Below are 20,323 nucleotides of genomic sequence, written 5' to 3' on the forward strand. Positions count from 1 at the left end.
CGACAAATTTCCTTAACGATGTTGGCCGCCAGGTTTGAACGCCAACATCAGAGAGTTTCGAATCAAAATAAAAGTTATTTTGAGTTTTTTTCTATTATTCTATTGATGAAAATTACATAAGCGATATTCATAATTTATATTGTTTTTATAGATAATTTACTAAGGTTCGAGGTCTTCAGACATAGAATAATTATGAATTCATGTATAATAAATACAATAAAGTATTAAATAATTACTATGACTAATTTATAGAAAAAACTTTTAACTATACTTTGTTGAACATCTATACGTATTATAAAAATTTTTTATATACATTATCGAGCAGTGTGTATAGTGTGTTACTTATACCTAGGCTATTGATAAAATATGTATTACAAATATTAAATATGTTGACTCTACGCTGAAAGAAAATTAACAACGAAAAAAACTACAGAATATATAGGTATATAGGTATTAGGTAATATATATTATATTAATAAATTTTATTATAATTGTTTTTTTTTTTAATTTACCATTAATTACCTAATTTTTTTCAGCATATGTTAATGTGTTTACACTGTAACTTTAAATTCAAATAAAAAAAAATTGTAAGATACGATTTGTAAATAAATATGATAATGAATTAGAAAACAGACAACGATACGCGTACCTGCGTATCGTTGTCTGTTTTCTAATTTTTCGATACGCAACCTGCGTATCGAAAAATCGTTTTTCATTGTTACTTACGGTAAATAAACCCACTGATTCCGACTACTCTAACGTCAGCATAGAATAATACAATGAGCCAATTATTATCAAATCAAAACCTCCACCTCTAATATTTTTTTGGAGACTTATAATCATGACTTTAGCTCTTTCTGTTTACACATAATTGTAATAACAAAATGTAATCATTTTTCATGTAAAAGTTCAATTAATAGCATAGAACTGGCTACAAACACATTTGAATCATTTAGAAAATTGTAATCAAATTTTCTCAGTCTAATAATGCACACTTCCATATTTACCTACCACCCCAGATAAGAAAAAGTGTTTAGAGCTGTAATTCTTATCTTCACTATCACCACACTTTCCACTAAACAAGCGAAAAAAAGAACTCTAGATATTCCAAAACACGTAACCAGTCTTATAACTTAATACCTAATTCCCACTTCCACTGTTTTTTTTATCGATCTAGAACCTAATATTAACATCAAAGAAATTTTCAAAGTTGATCTCCTCTGTTGTGTAAAAATAAAAATAAAAGAGCCTCGTGTCTCCCACCAGTCAGTTCAATGCCTTCAATGCAGTGAACTTCATCCTTCAGACAGTTGTAAAAAAATCATCAGATCTATCCAAATTCTGTAATAATCCACATATGGCCAACTAAAGAGGTTGTACAATCCACAAACTACATATTTCAATCAACAGAATAATCTAAAAAAATCAATTGACTTAAGATAATATTCCAATCCCCTTAGTAATAATAATTTAAACTATTAAACCCTATACTTCAAATTTTAACTTTGTTTTTTCTTAATCATGTTCAAGCAAAAAAAAAAAATGCCAAAAATCACTCGAACGTTTATAGCGAAACTAACTCAGTCACTTATAAGTTATAAACCAGATCTATCTTAAACCGTCATCCTTTCTTGATAAATTTAAATCACTGATTACTCCTCTTATCTCACTCCTCGCTTTCGTCATCGATAAGCTCATTAGCTCCTTATCTCCAATAATATCAACTATCCCATCATAATACTTATGTCGAACGTATTAATATAACAAAAAAAAATTAATTCCAGTCTCCAAGCAATTATATCAAATATATCCTATGTCACTATTCCTGATAATCTATCTACGCATCTCAAACGAAAATGATCTCATGGATTTTTATGTTTAAATAGCCTAAAAATAAATAAAATAAACAAAACTAATTTGAAGTAGGTAGTGTACTAGTGTACGCTATCTTCTATCATACTACCGCGCTTATTTTACTATTATCCAATTTGTTTATTATATTATTATGTAGGTATACAGATTGTAAATGTTCTACAGTTATTTTCTAATAAATAAATAAAAAAAAAATTATTTTACTTTCCACCTAACTATTATTTGGAATATTTATTTTAATAGAATCAGATAAAATAAATATTGCATCTATGTTAAAGCGTATTCAAAAATATATTGCTAAGAATACAATTTAGTAGGTATAGTTACGCTATTCATATATAATAAAAAAGGATGGGAGCTTACCTACTGCTACTGCCTACTATTGATTCTAACATAAAGAAAAAAATAATCTATTTCGTAACTATTTTAACAATCGAGAAATTTTGTCATAAATTTAAAGTTAGGTTTATAATAAGTAAGAAAATATAATTACGTAGCTACTGTATTTAGAATTAAACAGACATATAGACCATAACACTACAATGTTACTAAGTTTCAATATATTGTGCCTTGTGTGTCTGTGCAACTCAGATAAGTAGCAAAATAATGTTAATAAGTATACTTTTTAAAATAAATTTCAAATATTCTTATAAGTACTTGTGGTATAATAATCGAGAAAAATTAAAAAAAAAATGTATCTAAATCTTTTCATTAAGAAAGGAATAGTGAAAATTCGATAGGCAACACCAAGTGCACAACAGGAGCGAAAACGTTAATAATAATAAAAAAAAAGGCATAAAAATTCAACTGTAATCATAAATTAAAGATGTTGATACCTACACTGGCTGTAAACACAAAACTCAGATATAAGTGATATAATACTAATATAGGGAGACTAAAACCGCATTTATTTATCCATCACATAAAGGTCTCCAAGATAGGGACTGGAACCTTTATGATTTTATATAAAATATCAATAAAAATTTTTTTATAAATCTATGATTTTACAATAATTATTAGTTGTTATTATTACTATTATTAAATTATTAAATTATTCGTTATCATTATAAATAGATAGAATATTCGAATTTATTGAATTTTGAACCCAAAAGAACCGTTCTTATAAGCAAAAATTATCAAAGGTTTCGGTCTAAGACCTCTCTTTTTAGTAAGGTTTCAGCTTCTTGGTTCCTAATCCGAGGCTATTCGACTATCGGCACACATCATCCATATTATTAAGGATGAAACTCGACCTTTTAACGTTAGTTAATGTACAACAAAAAATATTATCCTAATTAAATTACTTTCAGAATAAAATATGTATGTTCACTAGTTACATATTAAACGTAAGCAAAAAAAATATTATATTATTATGGTAACTATTAAAATTAAAATATATCACCTATTTTTTACATACCTACCTTTGTCTGGGCAAACTAAAAATATTATTATAAAATTAAATATAATTAGGTAACTGAGTAACTCGATACAGCTCTGCTGTTCAATAGGTGTCAAGTGAATCACTATTATAGGTGCGTTGAATTTGAATTTAGAAAATTTCAATTGTCTATAAATAGCTCAAAAATTGTATGAAAGTTATACTGTGCATAGAAAATGATAATATAAAGAGTAGTTGAAAATTTCAAGTTTCTGCAGTTTCATTTTTGAATTATAAATAAATCAATTTAGTTAAAAACTAGTTCTCGGGAAAAAATTCCAGTTTTCCCTTAATTTTTGTTTTTTCGATCATAAAAAGTACTAGGAACTTTTAATTTTGTACAAAATAGATCCAATTTTCTATCCAAAACCTCTCTCAAAGTTAAAAATCGAAGCATTTTATCGTCTTCTTATTGTTTACTGTGTACATAAAAAAACCAAAAACAACACATCAATATAATGTAAGAATAATAAATATTTATTTGTTTTACTTCTTATAACTTGTAACAACCATGCAATATACAAATCACCATAGGCGCAACTAGGGGGCGGGGACAGTTTTTATGTTAGTGTTAATAATCAATAATAGGTATCAATTTAGCCTACCCAGAAATAGAGCTCTATTTGCACCTATGCAAATCACCTCCACTCCTCTCAAAAAAGTGGTCTAAGTTACATATCACTGTCATTCATTACCAAAACAGAAACATAATTTTATCACCTTCTGTCACATGCGACAACCATTACCACATAACAAGATCAATAAAAAAATAATTCAATAAAAACTCTAACAGCAATTTTAAAATTGTAATATAATGAAATTTTATTATATAACATTAAAAGACAAAAATATAGCAAGTATAATGTAAAACAAAAACAATTTGTAAAATTTTAACAGAAAGAATAACAAATAACCAATAAGCCAGTGACGTTACAACATATGTTATTGAGTTAGATATTAAATTGTAGATTTTAGTTTCGTAACTAATTTTTCATATGATTATAATTATAATAGTTATAATACTATATTATTTAAATCAATTAGAAATTTTAAAGTAAATGGTTAAATTTAAAATTATTTTACTAAAAAGGTATTACAATAACAAAAGTAACACAAAGGTATTACTATAATAATAAGTTGATAACGCCACCATGCAAATTTATGCATTTATTAATAAATATCAAATGTTAAATGCATTTACAATTAAAATTTGTATAATAATCAAGTATAATAACAAATTAATATTAAATTAGCAAGCACCAATTTTAAGATTTATGAAAGTCATAACACTGAGTTTATAAAATTCTTCCAGTGTTTTACAATAATTGTTAATGAGTGGCACATATTTACCCTGCTTAATAACTATAATATTTGTAATACTTAAAATAATTTTATATGAGAAATATCAAGCAGATGTCACTAATAATTTTAATTTGGTTTATTTATTTAAATAACAATATAGAAAAATAAAGAAAGAATTAACAAATCTTCAATAATAATAAAAAAAATTGACATAATGTAAATTGACAAAGTGAATTTAAATGTATACTGTGTGTCAAATTGTAAAAAAAATAGAAATGCCTATGATATATTATATATTTATGTAAAAATAAAAATTACCTTTATTTTTTAAATACCCAAGCCCAAAGTATTTAATTATTAAATACCAACTTTATATTATGCTTAAATTCATAGCAAAAATAGAATGAAATATGAAATTGAATTATTATACATGAAATCTTGCTTTAAGAATGAGTAAACATATTAATGTAAACATTATTAATATTAAATGCAAATATTGAAAATATTATATATCAATTTTAGATTTCAATATTAAATAATGCAAAAGGCGTAAAATGTATTAATGATTATATAAATAGAATACTGTATAATAAGATTATATGTATATTTTTATTTTTAGCCAACAATTAGAGCCGTCAGACATTTTTTGTAGTCACCTGATGTATCGTCCTGTAACATAAAATTGATCAATTAACTCATTAGATTTCTGTAGAAGCCTTAAATACAAATTAAGTAAATATATATTTTAATGAAGATTAAGTTTCTTCTGGTTTTCAATGGATGTGTGCAAAACTAACAACTTTCAGACTTTGGTTAAAATTAGACCAAGCAAACTACATTTTTTAAATATTAGTTAATAATTCAGGCAATTCAGCAATCGATCACTATAGCTGACATATTTTTCATTCTCTACACATGCAGCAACTCACCATAAATGTATCAGACTGTTGATTCGCATAAATAAAACAAAACAAATTTTAAATTAGGTTTATATATGTTGTCAATACTTTTCTAGATTGTAAAAGAATTTCTTGGTTATAATTTTAACTGTTTTAAGAATATATGGGTCATAATAATAAAAAAAATTATATTAATGGAGTCTGAATTAATGAGATAGATAATAAATATGAACATTTGAAGCTAGATCGACAATCTTGAAGATATTTAACATAAAGTTTAACCTGTACAGTAAAGTAATCACAAAACATGTTGATTATTACAAATTTATTATAAGTTCATTAAAAATAATAATGATTAAACTAGTTACAGACTCAAATCAATCTAGTATTATCTAAATTAAACTTTTGATATAATAATTAAATTTGAAAGCTAATACAATAGATATAACAGTGATTAGTAGAAGAGCTCATCTATTATAAAATTAATCATTTATTTTTAAATACACAATGATTTTGGATTTATAGTTTATAAGAATATAGTTTTAACTAATGTTCATCTGTTTCAACATTATTGCATATAATATACCAACTTATTTTTTAATTATTGTATTATAATTTAAAATGATAGTATACAATTATTATATTTATTCTAATAAATTAATGTTGACAATCTTTGTTCAAATGAAAACTCAATTTTCAATAGTCAGGATAAATATTATATTTTTTTTTTTATAATAATGATTAAATTAAAAATAATTATGAAATTTAATTACACACCATTACTTAATAATATGGCTGATATGTAAAAGAAACAAACAAATTCTTACCGCAATATCAGTCTCCAAAGATTTCCCATACATCGACATGTAAGCATTTTTTATATCGACCATGTCAATTTCACAACGAGTTGCGACAATACGAATCAGTGCTCTGTCATTTGTGCCAAAACCAGCCATACTTTCATGTAAACGTTTAGCGTAGTATGCACTTTTATCTCTTACAGATTTCACTATAAAATGATATAACAGTTGATACCTAGTATACAGTTTAAAATAGAAATATTCAAATTTTTACCAATCGCTTTAAGTCCATTTTCAATATCACCACTGAATTCACTTTTGATAACATCTTCAAATTCTCTTCCAGTTAGACGATGATATTCCAAAAATACTTGTTGAAGTTGACAGAAACTACGGCTACATAAAATCATGTTGAATGTAGACTCATCCGTTCCAAATTGTAATTCGCCTATGAAGTTAAAATTATTGAAACACTACTGATTTATATTTTTTTATAATGAAATTATTTACCAGCTTGTAACAAGTTTTGTGCGTCAGCTTGTGCAGATGCAACATCAACAAATGTATTTTCATTACGTTGTCCCTACCCAAATAAAAATAAACTTATATTATTATCAAAGAGAAGTACTAAAAAAAAAAACCAACCTGACAAAGCGACACTAATAATCGCCGGAAACTTCCTGATGTTTCTCCCATAAGCTCTTTTTCTAAGTCATTTCCAAATACTAGAAAAACATAATAATTAAAATACAAGAAAATTATAATATATTAATACTAATCATTTTTAAATTAACTTTTAATTAAATTAAACCTACATTTATGGTATGCCATTTTTATATTGTTAATTTCAGCATTAGAAGCAGTACATATGATTTCAATTATTGTTTCTTCATTAGTGCCAATACCATCAATAGCATTGTGAATTTCTTTAGCGAGAAAGTCATAAGTAGGTGTCATAAGTCCTACAATCAGATCTTCAAACTTTCCACTCAGTTCACTTTTCAAATCAGATATCAAATCCTAAAATAATAAAACAATATTTTATCAAACAAATAAATATTATAAAATAAATAATTATGTACTTCAAATTTACACATGTTATAAGATCAACAAAAAATAGTGTATTACTTACTTTACCAAACATAGTCTTGAATTGAATTGCAATTTCCTGTCTTTGAGAATTAACTCTATGAGCTAAGACCTGTATGATTGATTTTTCGTCAGTTCCAAACCCTTTCATAGCTTTACGCAATATTTCAGCATCACGACGTGGATCAAATGGATTAGCTGGACGAACTGTTGGATTTGACTAAAACAAAACAGAAGGTTTTTCAATATGCAAAACATACCTAAATACATTCATACAGTAACAATTTTGTAAACCATAATTCTATTTTAAACTAATTATTGAACTAATGTTATAATACTAAATTAATTAACAAATCAGCAATAAATAACTCAAGTTACTGGTTATAAAAATTAATATTATTAAAACATAGTGAATGAATAATTTTTGAACAATATGAAAAGCCAATTATCATGTTATTAGTATTATCTAAGCGATAGGCTTTTAACGTTAATTAACATGAGTGTGATTAAATAAAGTATTTATGAAGGTGAGATATTAATGGGATATTTATCTGTATCAGTATTCTTCAGAACTTACTGTTATTCTGTAAACATATGCAGAATAAACACTAATTAACAATATTTGATCATATATAATTATTAGTTACAACCATAAACATATTGTACATAATTAAAATTTGCAAAATTGCATGTATTTATTTATACCAGATATAAGGTCAAGAATAAATAATGAAATTATTATTTTATTATTGACTTTATAAAAAGTTTTAATATGAGTATTATAAAATTGAAAGTTTCAAAAGAAAGTAATGTACCTAATTGTTATCAATTTTTTATTGTAACATTAATTTTTAACTAAGTTATTAATAAAATAAATTTAAAAAAACAAATTTAAATTAAATATCTGTAACTCATTGATAATTTAATAAAAATATATTGAACCATCTATCTTAATTGGAATCATAATAAATATATCATTCATTTTTTATATATTTAAAAGAAATTATTGAAATCTCACCTTTTTCTGAGCAGGTGAGCTGCTCAATGGTTGATAATGAGCAGGAGTGCTAATAGGTGGATATGCTGCTTGTGGCGGAACTTGAGAACCACCATTATAACCACCAGCTGTCATATTCGGATAAATTGTAGATGTTTGTTGAGTGGGTGGGTAAGCTGATTGAGTTGGGTAGGCAGCTGACTGAGGTGCATAACTAGAAGGCAGTTGGGCATTTGGATATGGGGAGGCCTGTGGTGGATATTGGCCAGGGTTAGTGGATGGATATTGACCTACTATAGTTGATGATGGGTATTGGCTAGGTACAGCTGATGATGGATACATTGGTGGATTTGGAGTATAAGGACCAGATTGAGGTAGGAACTGTCCAGATGGTTGTGGTGGATACTGCCCAATTTGAGGAGGGTATGGGCTCTGTTGAGGATAGCTAGGTTGGCCCGGTGGATAAGCACTTGGCATTGGATACCCTTGTTGTCCTACATTACCTCCGGGGTATGGTGGATAGGGTAACTGAGAACCAGGCTGTTGCACTCCAGGTTGGCCAGGGAATCCCTACCAAAAAACAAAATAGTTCATAAAATAAGTTAACTAGGTAAAAACTAAATACATTAACATTCAGCTTTTACAAAAGTATAAAAGTGGGTTTTTATCATCATTTATATTTAATAAAAAATATACACCATACAACATAATATAAAATAATAAGGTTTGTATTTTAATATAATTGTGTTAGGTATTTTCAATTTGACTAGAAATTATGTGACATGTGTTGTTCCTAATTATAAGTACACAAAATGTACATAATATAGTTAAATAAATAAATATATTCCTACTCCAATAATTACTTTTATAAGAACAATCATATTTATTACCTATCTTAATTTAAACAATGTAGATTTTTTTTTTTAATATGAAGTCAGTATAATATTATATCTACAATTTTAATTCTTTATCTAATCTATGGTATGTGTAAAAATATATTTGTCAATATTATTACTATTACCAATAGTTTTCATATTTATGCATTAAATAAATAACATATTGAACAATAAAAGTATCATGTAAGTAAGTATAGTGCTTATAATATTATTAATTAAATAATAATTATGTATGTATAAAAGTGAACTAATGACATACTAACATTTTAATGTAAATTTACTTAAAGCCTACAATATTAGAATTTAATAAAAAAGTTGTGTTATAAAAAAGCAATACTGAATTAACCAATTACTAGAACTACTTAATGAAATATTACCTAATAAAAATCAGAGGTGATACTATTAGTGCTATTATATTAATAAAGGCATTACTAAAACCATTGATTATATATAATAAGTTTTGACCGTTTTTATTCAGTTATTTTCCAATAGTTGCCGTTTTAACATGAAGAATACAATTTTATCTCCCACTGTTCCTGAGGTACAAAGTGTAATTCGTTTTTTGCAAGCCGAAGAAAATGGTGCAGCTCAACTACTGTATACAGAATCGTGTTTGAAAACTGAGGTTACCATAAGTTCTGTGCCTGTTGGGTTTAAAAACAGCTCACAGATGTCCACAAGACCCAACGTGTCATTTCAGGGAATCATTTATTGGACGTTTAAAAAAACTTTAGTAGAGGAGTCCATTTGGGATATTTTTGATCACCCTTCCTACAGTCCTGATTTGGCAATAAGTGATTATCACTTTTTCCCAAAATTGAAATGGTCCATTGTATCTCAACATTTTGGAAGTAATGAGAAACTTATGAACGGTGTGAACCAATGCCTCAACGCACTGGCAGTGCCATTTTTTAAGGAGAGTATACAAAAGCTCGAAAAATAATTTAGATGTTAATAAAACTATTTTGTGCAAAAAATTAATGTATTTGGTTTTTAAAAAAAATATTTTTCGGAGGTTGATTTTAGAATAGCCCATGTACATAATAATCTTAATGCTATTAATGAAAGAAAATCTAATAGTAAATACCTATTATAGTTATAAATTTATAATATAGGTAGTTTGAATAAATGCTAGATTATAAATACTTAGTAAACTATAGATTACTATTTTAAACTATCAATAAGTAGGTAACCAATCCAACAAATATACTTATAAGTTATAAGTGTCCACTATAACTTAATAGAATAAAGCCTAGATGTAAACAACTAATATTAGTGGTGAAATATTTATAAGAGGAAAAACATTTTTTCTATAAAAATAATAAAACAAATTGTAGTACTTGTAATACATCGGTTATCGTGACTTCCTTTCTTTATGTGGTGTAATTTAAAAACAATGAATTAAAAATTATTAAAACTATTACAAAAACTAAGAATAAAATTCAAAATTAGACATTAATAATTAACTCAAGGAGGAAAATGTTCAGCCATGCAATTTAAAATGCCTACAAATGGATTATCATGCTTTTGATGCCACATAAATTCAACCCAATAAATGTCTATATGTTGACGAGCCATACCTCTATGTTTCTTGTTGCACCATTTAGAAGAGCCCCACAACCTTTTGATATTTTGTGTGTCAGCACCAGTTTGAGAATTGACAAAATTGTAAATATAGTTAACAGTTAAATGGTTAAATCTAACATTTTATAGTTAATTTGTGCCAGCGATCAGAATAAATAGTTGTACCTTGGTTTATATTATCTTTTATATTGTCGTCAAACATATTTAACTGTGTTTGTCACCATTTTAAAGAAGTCATTTACTGTGGTAGCCCCAATAACCAAGTTGTTTGTTTATTACCATTTATTAAGTTAGGTAATCGCGATATCCGATAAGTACTCAAATCGTTTAAAATGCTATTGCCTATAGAATTAGTTGATATTCTCAAATTGAATGATTTGTATCACACAATGATTTGATACAATTTCTTTTCAAGTCTGTTTGCAAACATTAATGAATAATGATTATTAATTTTGAATCATATTAGTAAAAAAATGTTTTGTATTTAGTATTTATAAAGAAATATTCGTCATTTTTTTATCTTCTTAAGTCTTGGCCAATTAAAGCATTTGAAATCTGTGTCTACTAGCATGCACACCATTAGATTTTTTGCTCATAAAATAGTAGTTATAAATAGGTAGTGTACGTGTACATCAAGAATATTTTACCTAGTGTTTAAAAACTAAAAAAAAACTTACCTGATTGTTAGGAGGATATCCTGGATAGCTCATATTTATAGATTATTGGAATTAAAAATGCAAGTTAAATCCGGATATAATAATTATAATTATTCGTCAAGAAATAAATGAAAATGTTAAATTATGATTAATTACTGACAAATGATTAACTAATAGAATAACACTATATAGGTGACTAACACGAATAAAGATGTGAAAACGACGAGTGACAAATCGACAAAATAAATGACTAACGAGTTGTTCTGTGCCTCTGTGGTAGTAACTAAAGAGTATAGGTAGTAATTAGAAAATTAATATGACGTTCTATATTCTGTGACTATGATAATGTCATTATGATTGAGCAAGTGGGAATGAGAATAAATTTAATTTTTATCAAAATCATATGCTGTGCAACATGTTTTCATGGAAGTAATAAGTGTCAAGTGTTACCACACATACCATGGTATGCGAATTATTATTAAAATAAAACATATGTTTTAGCGTCTAGAATTGATTACACCGTTTAACTATCTAAGCCGTTCTTGGGCGGAGTCCTTTTGAGTTTTAACTTTTTAAGTAATAAATATTACCACACATTTTATTTTTTTATAATTTGTACTTAAATGTGTTTCATTTGTGTTTAACTTGCATCATTTTTATCGACGATTAAGTAAAAAATAAATCGAAAATGAGACTGAGAGCAATATTAGGTTACTCGATCTTCGGAACGGGATCCACATTGATGTCGGCTATCATACTGTTCTACCTGTTGGCCGGTAAAGGTGAGCAAATCAGTGTTGGTTGGTTCTTAGCCAATACATCGCCGTATATGTGGGCTGTATTGGGTATATCTCTGGCGGTTGCCCTGTCTGTGGTTGGAGCTGCGTTGGGAATACACACGACTGGTGTGAGCATCGTCGGTGGTGGAGTGAAAGCACCACGCATCAAGACCAAGAATCTTATATCTGTCATCTTCTGTGAAGCGGTAGCTATCTATGGACTGATCACTGCAATCGTCATGTCTGGCCAGTTGGAATCGTTCACAGACAACGTAGATACCGCACAACAAATTAGAGATCAAAATTGGATGGCTGGCTATTTAATATTTGCTGCCGGTATAAGTGTAGGTTTGGTAAATCTATTTTGTGGAATAGCTGTTGGAGTAGTGGGTTCAGGTGCGGCATTAGCAGATGCAGCAAACTCTTCACTTTTTGTCAAGATTTTGATTGTTGAAATTTTTGGAAGTGCTATTGGTCTTTTTGGGCTAATCGTTGGCATATACATAACTTCAAAAGTGAAGATGGGTGATAAGTAATCAATCTAATATTCTATGTTATTCCATGTGTATATTTATTTTTGAATAGTTTTGTTTTGATTTTGAATTCTCCAATAAAATGTAATACATTGGATGGTTCTTAAATCTACCAAGTAGTATTAGTGTTATTACTATAAGTTAACTAATTATTAATTATTTCACTCGGTCTATTCAAATTATTTGTACATCAATTCCAAACACATTTCATATAGAAGTTTATAATATACATTTATTTGTAAAAAAATTGTATTAAATTATTAACACATAGTCCTATTTCCATTCGGATAGGCGGATAGGCCATTTTTGGCCTACCGGGAAATTTTAAAAAGGGGCCCCCACATGAAAAAAAAAGTCTAAAAAAGGCCCATTACCGAAATATGATGGAGGGCCCACCGGGAAATACTCGGTTGCTCGGTAGGCCTATCCGCCCATGATTCATATTGTAGAATTTGATCAAATTTGGCCTACTGTTAATAATTGTATGAAAAATGATTCATACTAAATTAATATTCTTGGAAATCCTTTAACTTATAGACTACTTATTATAAGGGATATGTTATTAAATTTAATTTTTGCAGTACATATATTCATAATGAGTAATATTCTAAATATTATGTTTTACGTTTAAGATAGTAGACATTAAACCAAAACAAATTGTTCATTTTATTTTAATATTTAATATCAAAATATGTACTTCATCATTCCACGTGTTCATAAATAAATACTTGTTAATTAAAAAATTAAATTATTACAGTATTTATTTAATACCTACGATATTAAATTTACCATTTAGTCTTTATGTTATAATAAATATACCTACTGTATTTAGTAATTTAGTATACATGGCCTAGTTAAATAAACAAAGAAACAATAACTTAAAAACTAATAAAGTAAAAACTACTTATTATTTACCTGAAAACCCTCATTATATATTATATATTTTATATACACAAAAAATAAATAAATGTTTGTTTGTCCTGTGTAAATTCAAAAACTACAGGGCTATTTTCAATTAAAGTTTAAGTTGTATACTTTTAACAATAAATTCCTTGGAACTTATAGGGCGTTATAGCTTATTTCTAAACTTCTATAGAATGGTCCACTAATGCATTTAATTTTGGATTACAAAAATTGAAAAATCAATTATTTATGAACAGAAAAATTAAAAATTAATAATTGTAATTGTGCTAGTATTATATATTTCAACTGAAAAACAGAAAACTATAGAATGATGGATTAATTTTAACCCAAGGAGTCTCGTAACACAGCTAGTGATTTTATAAAAAATAAAAATGTTGGAAATATATGTCATAATATATATATATATAAAAATTATTTTATTTTAGAAATAATAATATAATACATGTTTCATTCATTAAGTCAAACTAATTATGTCCAATTTCATTAATGGATTTTGTAGCTTTGTCAAAGACTTGTTTACCAGTGGGGAATGGATCTTTTTTACTCAATACAACTTTTTTGTGAGCATGTGACAAATATCCACGGAGTGTTCCTCTATAAATCATGTTAACTAACAAAGACTGTGCTTTGTCAAAATCTGTTTCAGGATCATCAAACTTTTTTAATATTGCTGTAATAGTTTCAACTGGTATAATATGATTGTTAGCAATTAAGAAACTGAAAAAATAAATAACAGTTTTAAATAATCTTAATCAAATTTGTTTAGCACTTGTGTTATTTTAAATCTTTTACAGTTATATTTAATGTCTTGAAAAAAAATGCATAAACTTATAATTTTTATAAGACAGTTAATTTAAGTTATTCATTATTATTTCTTAACACTTTCAACGCCACTCATGATTTCGTAGGTTATGCCGCAATGCCGCGTTGTTCATACCGTGACGCGATGATTCGATAACACGAATCTAAAAATAACGAAAACTCAAACCAATTATAGATTTAAATTTAGAGTTTATTGTCTACAGCCGGTGTACATTTCAGAGTTTATTAAAAATACAATCAATAAAATTATGGCGGATACAAACGTACATATTACTGACGCATAAACGCATCACTGGCCCAATGAAATAAACTCTGTTGACGCGAATACGCAGCATTGAAAGTGTTAATAGTTAGTTGTTTTTTTTTTTTTAATCCACAGTTACAACATAAGTGCTATTAATTATAACAATAAGTGCTTAAATATTTAATTACTTACAATTTCTTAAACAAGTTTCTGTAAACAAGATTTATTAATTTTTGCAATAATAAATATACTCCACATTTCATATAATAGACTTCATTAACATCAATGCATTCTCTAAATTTTTTTACATTGCCCATCTTAATGTACTCAGTCAGATCTTTAAATATATCCAAATTATACTTATTGAGAAGATGTTTTGATGGCATTATTCCCTAAGACAAATAGATGGTAATTTATTTATAAATTATTGTAGTATGTAAATATAGTTATCATTTATTATATTTACATGCAACATGTTTAATGGGATAAGTTTCTTCAAAATCAACTTCTTGTTTTTGATTGAGCTTCTATGGCAACCTTCAAATGCAATTGTCAAATTTTCTCTAGCTGTAACAACCATTTATAATACACAATATATTTTAATAAATGTTAAATTAAATATTACTAAAAGATAATGCATCAATTTTAATTTTTAAGATATTAAAAATTTAAAAATGTATCTATTTTTAAATATGAATACAACTTACACATAAACAAAATATTTCTAAAAGTATGAAATTTGAACAGTAAGTTTGAAAATAAATATGCATATTTAAACGGGTTTATGCTAACTTATTTCATCAAACTAACCATTGCTGCAAATACCGGGTATGCTAAGAATGTAAGATAATATATGCAAAGAAGAATGGTTACAATAATATATTTTAAATGTTTTTTTTTTAAAAATATTGTTTTGCTATAACTTTAAATTATGTAAAATAAATTAAAACTTTTCAAAATAATTAGAGTAGATACTTAAATGGATATACAGTTTGATTCAATTAACTACTAATAGCATGTATATTATGTTTATTTTATAGAAGTAAAAATTGAACACTATTGATTTAATTATATACATTTTTTTTAACTATTATTTGTGTGTATTATCTCTATTAGTTGATTTATATAATATAGTTACAAATTATATAAATCTAGTAGTTAAGGCTACAAGATTTGATTAATGTGTACAATATTTTGCCACTTTTGCGTGCTTAATTGATCTAAGCATTTTATGAGGTAATGGAAAGTGCAATTTTGGTAATAAATAAATAACATATAGTTTCTAACCATCATTAAATTTTCCTTCAAATATTTCCTTACAACCAGTATAATAATAAAAGGTAACCGCATGTGCTATTGGAAATGTATTCTTGTCCGGGCACATGAAAATGGTTTTTGTCAAACCTGTAGTCAAATGAAATTTCTTTATTTTATGGTATACTTTTAACATCTGATTCACGATAAACATTATTGTCCAACGTTTGGATTGTCGTGCTGGAGCTCGACTACAATTTTAAAAACAAATTCTTAAAAAAATCTAAAAACAATTTTACAATAATTAATGTTAGAAAAATAACTTACATATCATTAGAACAAATACGGAAATACATCATCATTATATCAATGTATTTTTTTTGAAAATCATTATATTTTTCCAATTTCAAAATTTTATTTGTGGACTCATATTTATCATATGCATTTAACAGATATCTAAGATCTACACAAACCTACAACATAAAATGTTTATATAATAAATAAACTTATTTTATTAAAATCATTGTATATTTACTGTGTTAGCAAGGGGCACCATCCAGTTTTCACTATCAGACTGAAGATATTTAACAATGTTTTGTAAAATTGCCAATTGTCCTTTAAAAGCATCATCATATTTTTTTTCTCCTATTGATTTGAGGACACTGCAAAAATTTAAAATAAAGTAACAGACATTTTAGTTATTTAAAGAATAATAATATAATATTTATTTATTTTAGGCATAGACATCTTTTGACAGTATAATAATTATAAAGGCATACACATATTATATATTATATAATATAAGATATTAAATTACAATTTTTTTTTTCAATTATCTGGAAAACTTAATTAACTAAATTTTAGTCAAGTTTGTAATCATAAATTTAATCAACGTTGATCTCATTTTGATAGTTAACAAAAAAAAAAGAAATAAGAATAATAATTGTTATGCTATAATGAGTAACTGTGTTAGACAAAAATAACAGATATTATGCATCCTTCTACACACAATGTTTGTATGAGAAATACAATTAACCAATGGTGTATATCAGCCTTTTTTGGAAGGTTGTAAAGTACATTTTTCAAAAACATATACAAACTCCAGTTATGTTAATAGAAAAAAAAGCTAAGAATTGTTTGCATTAGTTTCTTTCAATAAAATGAATTAAAAATATAACATATATAAGAATATAACAGGTAATTTTTCTGTTAGATAGCATACAATAATACAAAGTAATGGTAGGTGGTATACTACACGAGTAACAAATTTTAAACTATTTTTTAATATTTAATTTAGTACCTAATATTAATTGAATAGCATATGGTCACTAAAACCACAGGATATACATACATTCTAGCACAGATACCTTTAAAACAATAACACAATGTTATACTTTTTTAAATTTTTCACTTCAAAATTATCATAGATAGGTATTTCTTTATAGAATCTATAATTATTACTAGTCTGTAATATAAAAATAAGTAATTACCTTAGGTGTAGTATTATTTCACCCTCAAAATCAAGTTCATTATCTTCAGCAATTTTTTGAAGATACTCAATAGTATTTTTTGGGTTCCATTCTTTTGATGAATTATCTCTCAACGAAAAAAAATTCTGTCAAAATAAAAACATTTTTATACATATATTGTAAATCAAATTACAGTAATGAGCAAAAACTATTATTACCGCCAATTCAGCTCCATTCTCTTCATTGTAAAACGTTGTAGTCTAAAACATAATAATAGAGTTCCAAGTAAATGTAAAAATTAAAACTAAATAATTATTTTAAAATATATTTTGGTTAACATACCGATAAAATATAATCTTTTGAATACATGTTAAAATCTGTTTTAAAAAAATGTATATTATGCAAAAGCCATCTATGCAATTAACAGCACTAAAGTATGACAATCAAATAATTTCTGAAAAGAAAAAGTAAATATTAAAAAATTAATTTTTATAATTATACAATATATTATACATAATTTTCCAGCTCGATATGCATATACATATATATATTAAAAAGGTTAAAATAATCTATTATATAGATTGCAATTATTTATGGTCACCAGGCCCGGCTCAAGTGTTTAAATACAACTTGAGTTTTGCCACCCATTATATGTAAATACTACATCAAATCTTTTATACAAAAATGTTAAATGCTGCCTCTGAAAAATACTGCCCTATGCATGGATCTATGTCGCTTACCCCTTAAGCCAGGTCTGATGGTCACTAAATAGTGGCCTCAGCCAAATTATTATTATTTTTTATAATGAATAAGATATATTATTTTTTTATTTATTTGTATATATTTCATTTTTGCCTTTACTTTCTTTGGATAAACATATATAATATTTAAATTAGATTGACTGTGAAAACTTTCTGAATTCTTAAAATGACCCTCCAAAAATATTAATTGGTGATCCATGGTAAGTATATTGTTTTAATTATAGCTGACTGATTAGTGATTAGCAGTAGTTTCTATTCTCATGTCCATTAGAAATTACAACGGAAAAATGTAATATATTGTGTAGTTGTGTACATAATAATATTACGTTAAGTTAATACTTACGTTGTGTAGCTAACTATTAAAATCTTAACTGTCACTTGAAGCAGTTGAACCTTAAAATCTGGATTTAATATTGTTTAAAATGCACATAGATAATATTAATGATTAAGAATGTAGATATTGTTTATTTTGTGATGTTATCATTAAAACCAGAGATAAGAAAGAATATAGATCAAGGATGATATATATATATATTTATCTACCTGGGTTGCAGTGTTTACCTCGAACATTGAAAGTTACGATATTCAACTAGGTACACCGAATTTGAATTATCATGCAGTTACTACGAAAATAAGTTGCCACAAATAAACTTAATAAACACATTTCACGATTTAATATTACCAGGGGGCAGGGGCTGCTGAACACTAGGAGTGACTTGCTCCTGCTTTGAAAATGAGGGAAAAAAATGTTTTAAGTTTAACAGATTTATTCATAATTCATAACAGAAGATTAATCATTCAAGTAAAGAATAAGTGTATCGTGTATCCATAGGCGTCATTACGGGGTAGCAAGGGGTAACAATTGCTACCCCGCCATTTTTTATTAAAGTGGCAAATTAAAAGCTAGCTACCCAAGAAATTTACGGTATAATAATATTATTCTGTTGTCATAATTGTAGTATTTTTACTAATTTTAACTTCCAAAAATATATAAATTTGTACATTTTAAAATGTATTAATTAATAAAATTAAATAAATACATGTTTTTATTGAAAAATAAATGATGTGATTTATGATTAATGTTTATCAATTATTATAAGTTATAACAATATAACCATAATACCTATTATACTACAACTAGTCTACAAGGATATATGATCTATCGATATAATGATTGATTTATTGAATTATTAGTTTAATGTTGTATTAATTTAATTTAATATCAAAAAGTTATTTTTTAGATTATGATCCATGTGGGTGAGGCTAAAGCTCCAATATTTAAAATATTGTAAAAACTGGAAACATGTTTTATGAAACATGCAGACTGCCTTTTGTGAAACATATGATAAATTTTTTGAGAACTTAGATTTGAAATTAACATTTACATACCAAGAATATAGAAGTGAAATATTGACCAGTACCTATATGTTTAATGTACGTTACACTGCGAATGAGGCAGTGTTCATACTTACCTATTACTTAGCTAATCAAGAAACAAAAAAACAAAATTATCAAAATTAATCAATACCTAATAAAATAAACAACATACTAATACAATTATATAAAATACAGACAATACAGTATTTAATAATGTCAAAACAAAGTCCAAGTTCTTAACTCAGTAAATATATAAAATCCAATTTTTTTTTTTAATTTCCCGAGACGAGAGGTAAAGTATAAACTAGTTTTTTTATATTTCACAAGAATTTTATGATATTTTTTTATATGAGTATACTGAAATACATTATACTAAAATTATATTTCTATCTAGTATCTATTATAGGACATTCACGCAGCGTCTTGTAGGTTGTATGTATTTCGTTTTCGAGATAATTTTTTTTTAGGTATTCTGCTTATGGGTAATGTGTAACTGATATCAGTAAGACTAGTAAGAGTATATTTTGTCAGTTTATTATACATATAAGTGCATATACTTTAAAATTATAATTCACAGCCGTGACGTGAGCTTTGATTTTATATCAAATTCTAAGCCGAGAATGTTTA

The 20,323-nt window shown here is 26.3% G+C and overlaps 3 protein-coding genes across 6 annotated transcripts; 1 reads left to right on the plus strand and 2 right to left on the minus strand.

Annotated features, from left to right (window-relative positions):
- Positions 1–4,106: 4,106 nt before the first annotated feature.
- Positions 4,107–11,881, minus strand: LOC132923435 (annexin B9-like). 4 transcript variants are annotated; one of them, XM_060987422.1, is made up of 10 exons: positions 11,555–11,880; positions 8,419–8,967; positions 7,444–7,620; positions 7,127–7,331; positions 6,957–7,036; positions 6,822–6,894; positions 6,586–6,759; positions 6,339–6,520; positions 5,542–5,556; positions 4,107–5,281 (listed from the first exon to the last, which is right to left on the minus strand). In XM_060987422.1, the coding sequence occupies exons 1-10, from the start codon at positions 11,585–11,587 to the stop codon at positions 5,228–5,230; spliced, it is 1,542 nt and encodes a 513-aa protein (XP_060843405.1). In that variant the 5' UTR covers positions 11,588–11,880; the 3' UTR covers positions 4,107–5,227. The 4 variants fall into 4 exon arrangements, with proteins under 4 accessions (XP_060843405.1, XP_060843407.1, XP_060843406.1 ...); XM_060987424.1 differs by lacking the exon at positions 8,419–8,967 and having other exon boundaries at positions 11,555–11,881; XM_060987423.1 differs by lacking the exon at positions 5,542–5,556 and having other exon boundaries at positions 11,555–11,877.
- A 172-nt stretch (positions 11,882–12,053) lies between these two features.
- On the plus strand, positions 12,054–13,593 carry LOC132923437 (V-type proton ATPase 21 kDa proteolipid subunit c''). The gene has a single exon (XM_060987427.1). It carries the CDS (start codon positions 12,222–12,224, stop codon positions 12,846–12,848), a length of 627 nt encoding a protein of 208 aa, XP_060843410.1. The 5' UTR covers positions 12,054–12,221; the 3' UTR covers positions 12,849–13,593.
- A 573-nt stretch (positions 13,594–14,166) lies between these two features.
- LOC132923436 (PCI domain-containing protein 2) lies at positions 14,167–18,778 on the minus strand. The gene is made up of 10 exons (XM_060987426.1): positions 18,663–18,778; positions 17,901–18,012; positions 17,777–17,818; positions 17,580–17,704; positions 16,625–16,751; positions 16,417–16,562; positions 16,123–16,340; positions 15,302–15,402; positions 15,028–15,227; positions 14,167–14,486 (listed from the first exon to the last, which is right to left on the minus strand). Exons 2-10 carry the CDS (start codon positions 17,925–17,927, stop codon positions 14,234–14,236), a joined length of 1,239 nt encoding a protein of 412 aa, XP_060843409.1. The 5' UTR covers positions 17,928–18,012; positions 18,663–18,778; the 3' UTR covers positions 14,167–14,233.
- Between the last annotated feature and the right edge of the window lie 1,545 nt (positions 18,779–20,323).

Source organism: Rhopalosiphum padi, chromosome 2 (genome assembly GCF_020882245.1).
Source record: "Rhopalosiphum padi isolate XX-2018 chromosome 2, ASM2088224v1, whole genome shotgun sequence".
NCBI lineage: Eukaryota > Metazoa > Arthropoda > Insecta > Hemiptera > Aphididae > Rhopalosiphum > Rhopalosiphum padi.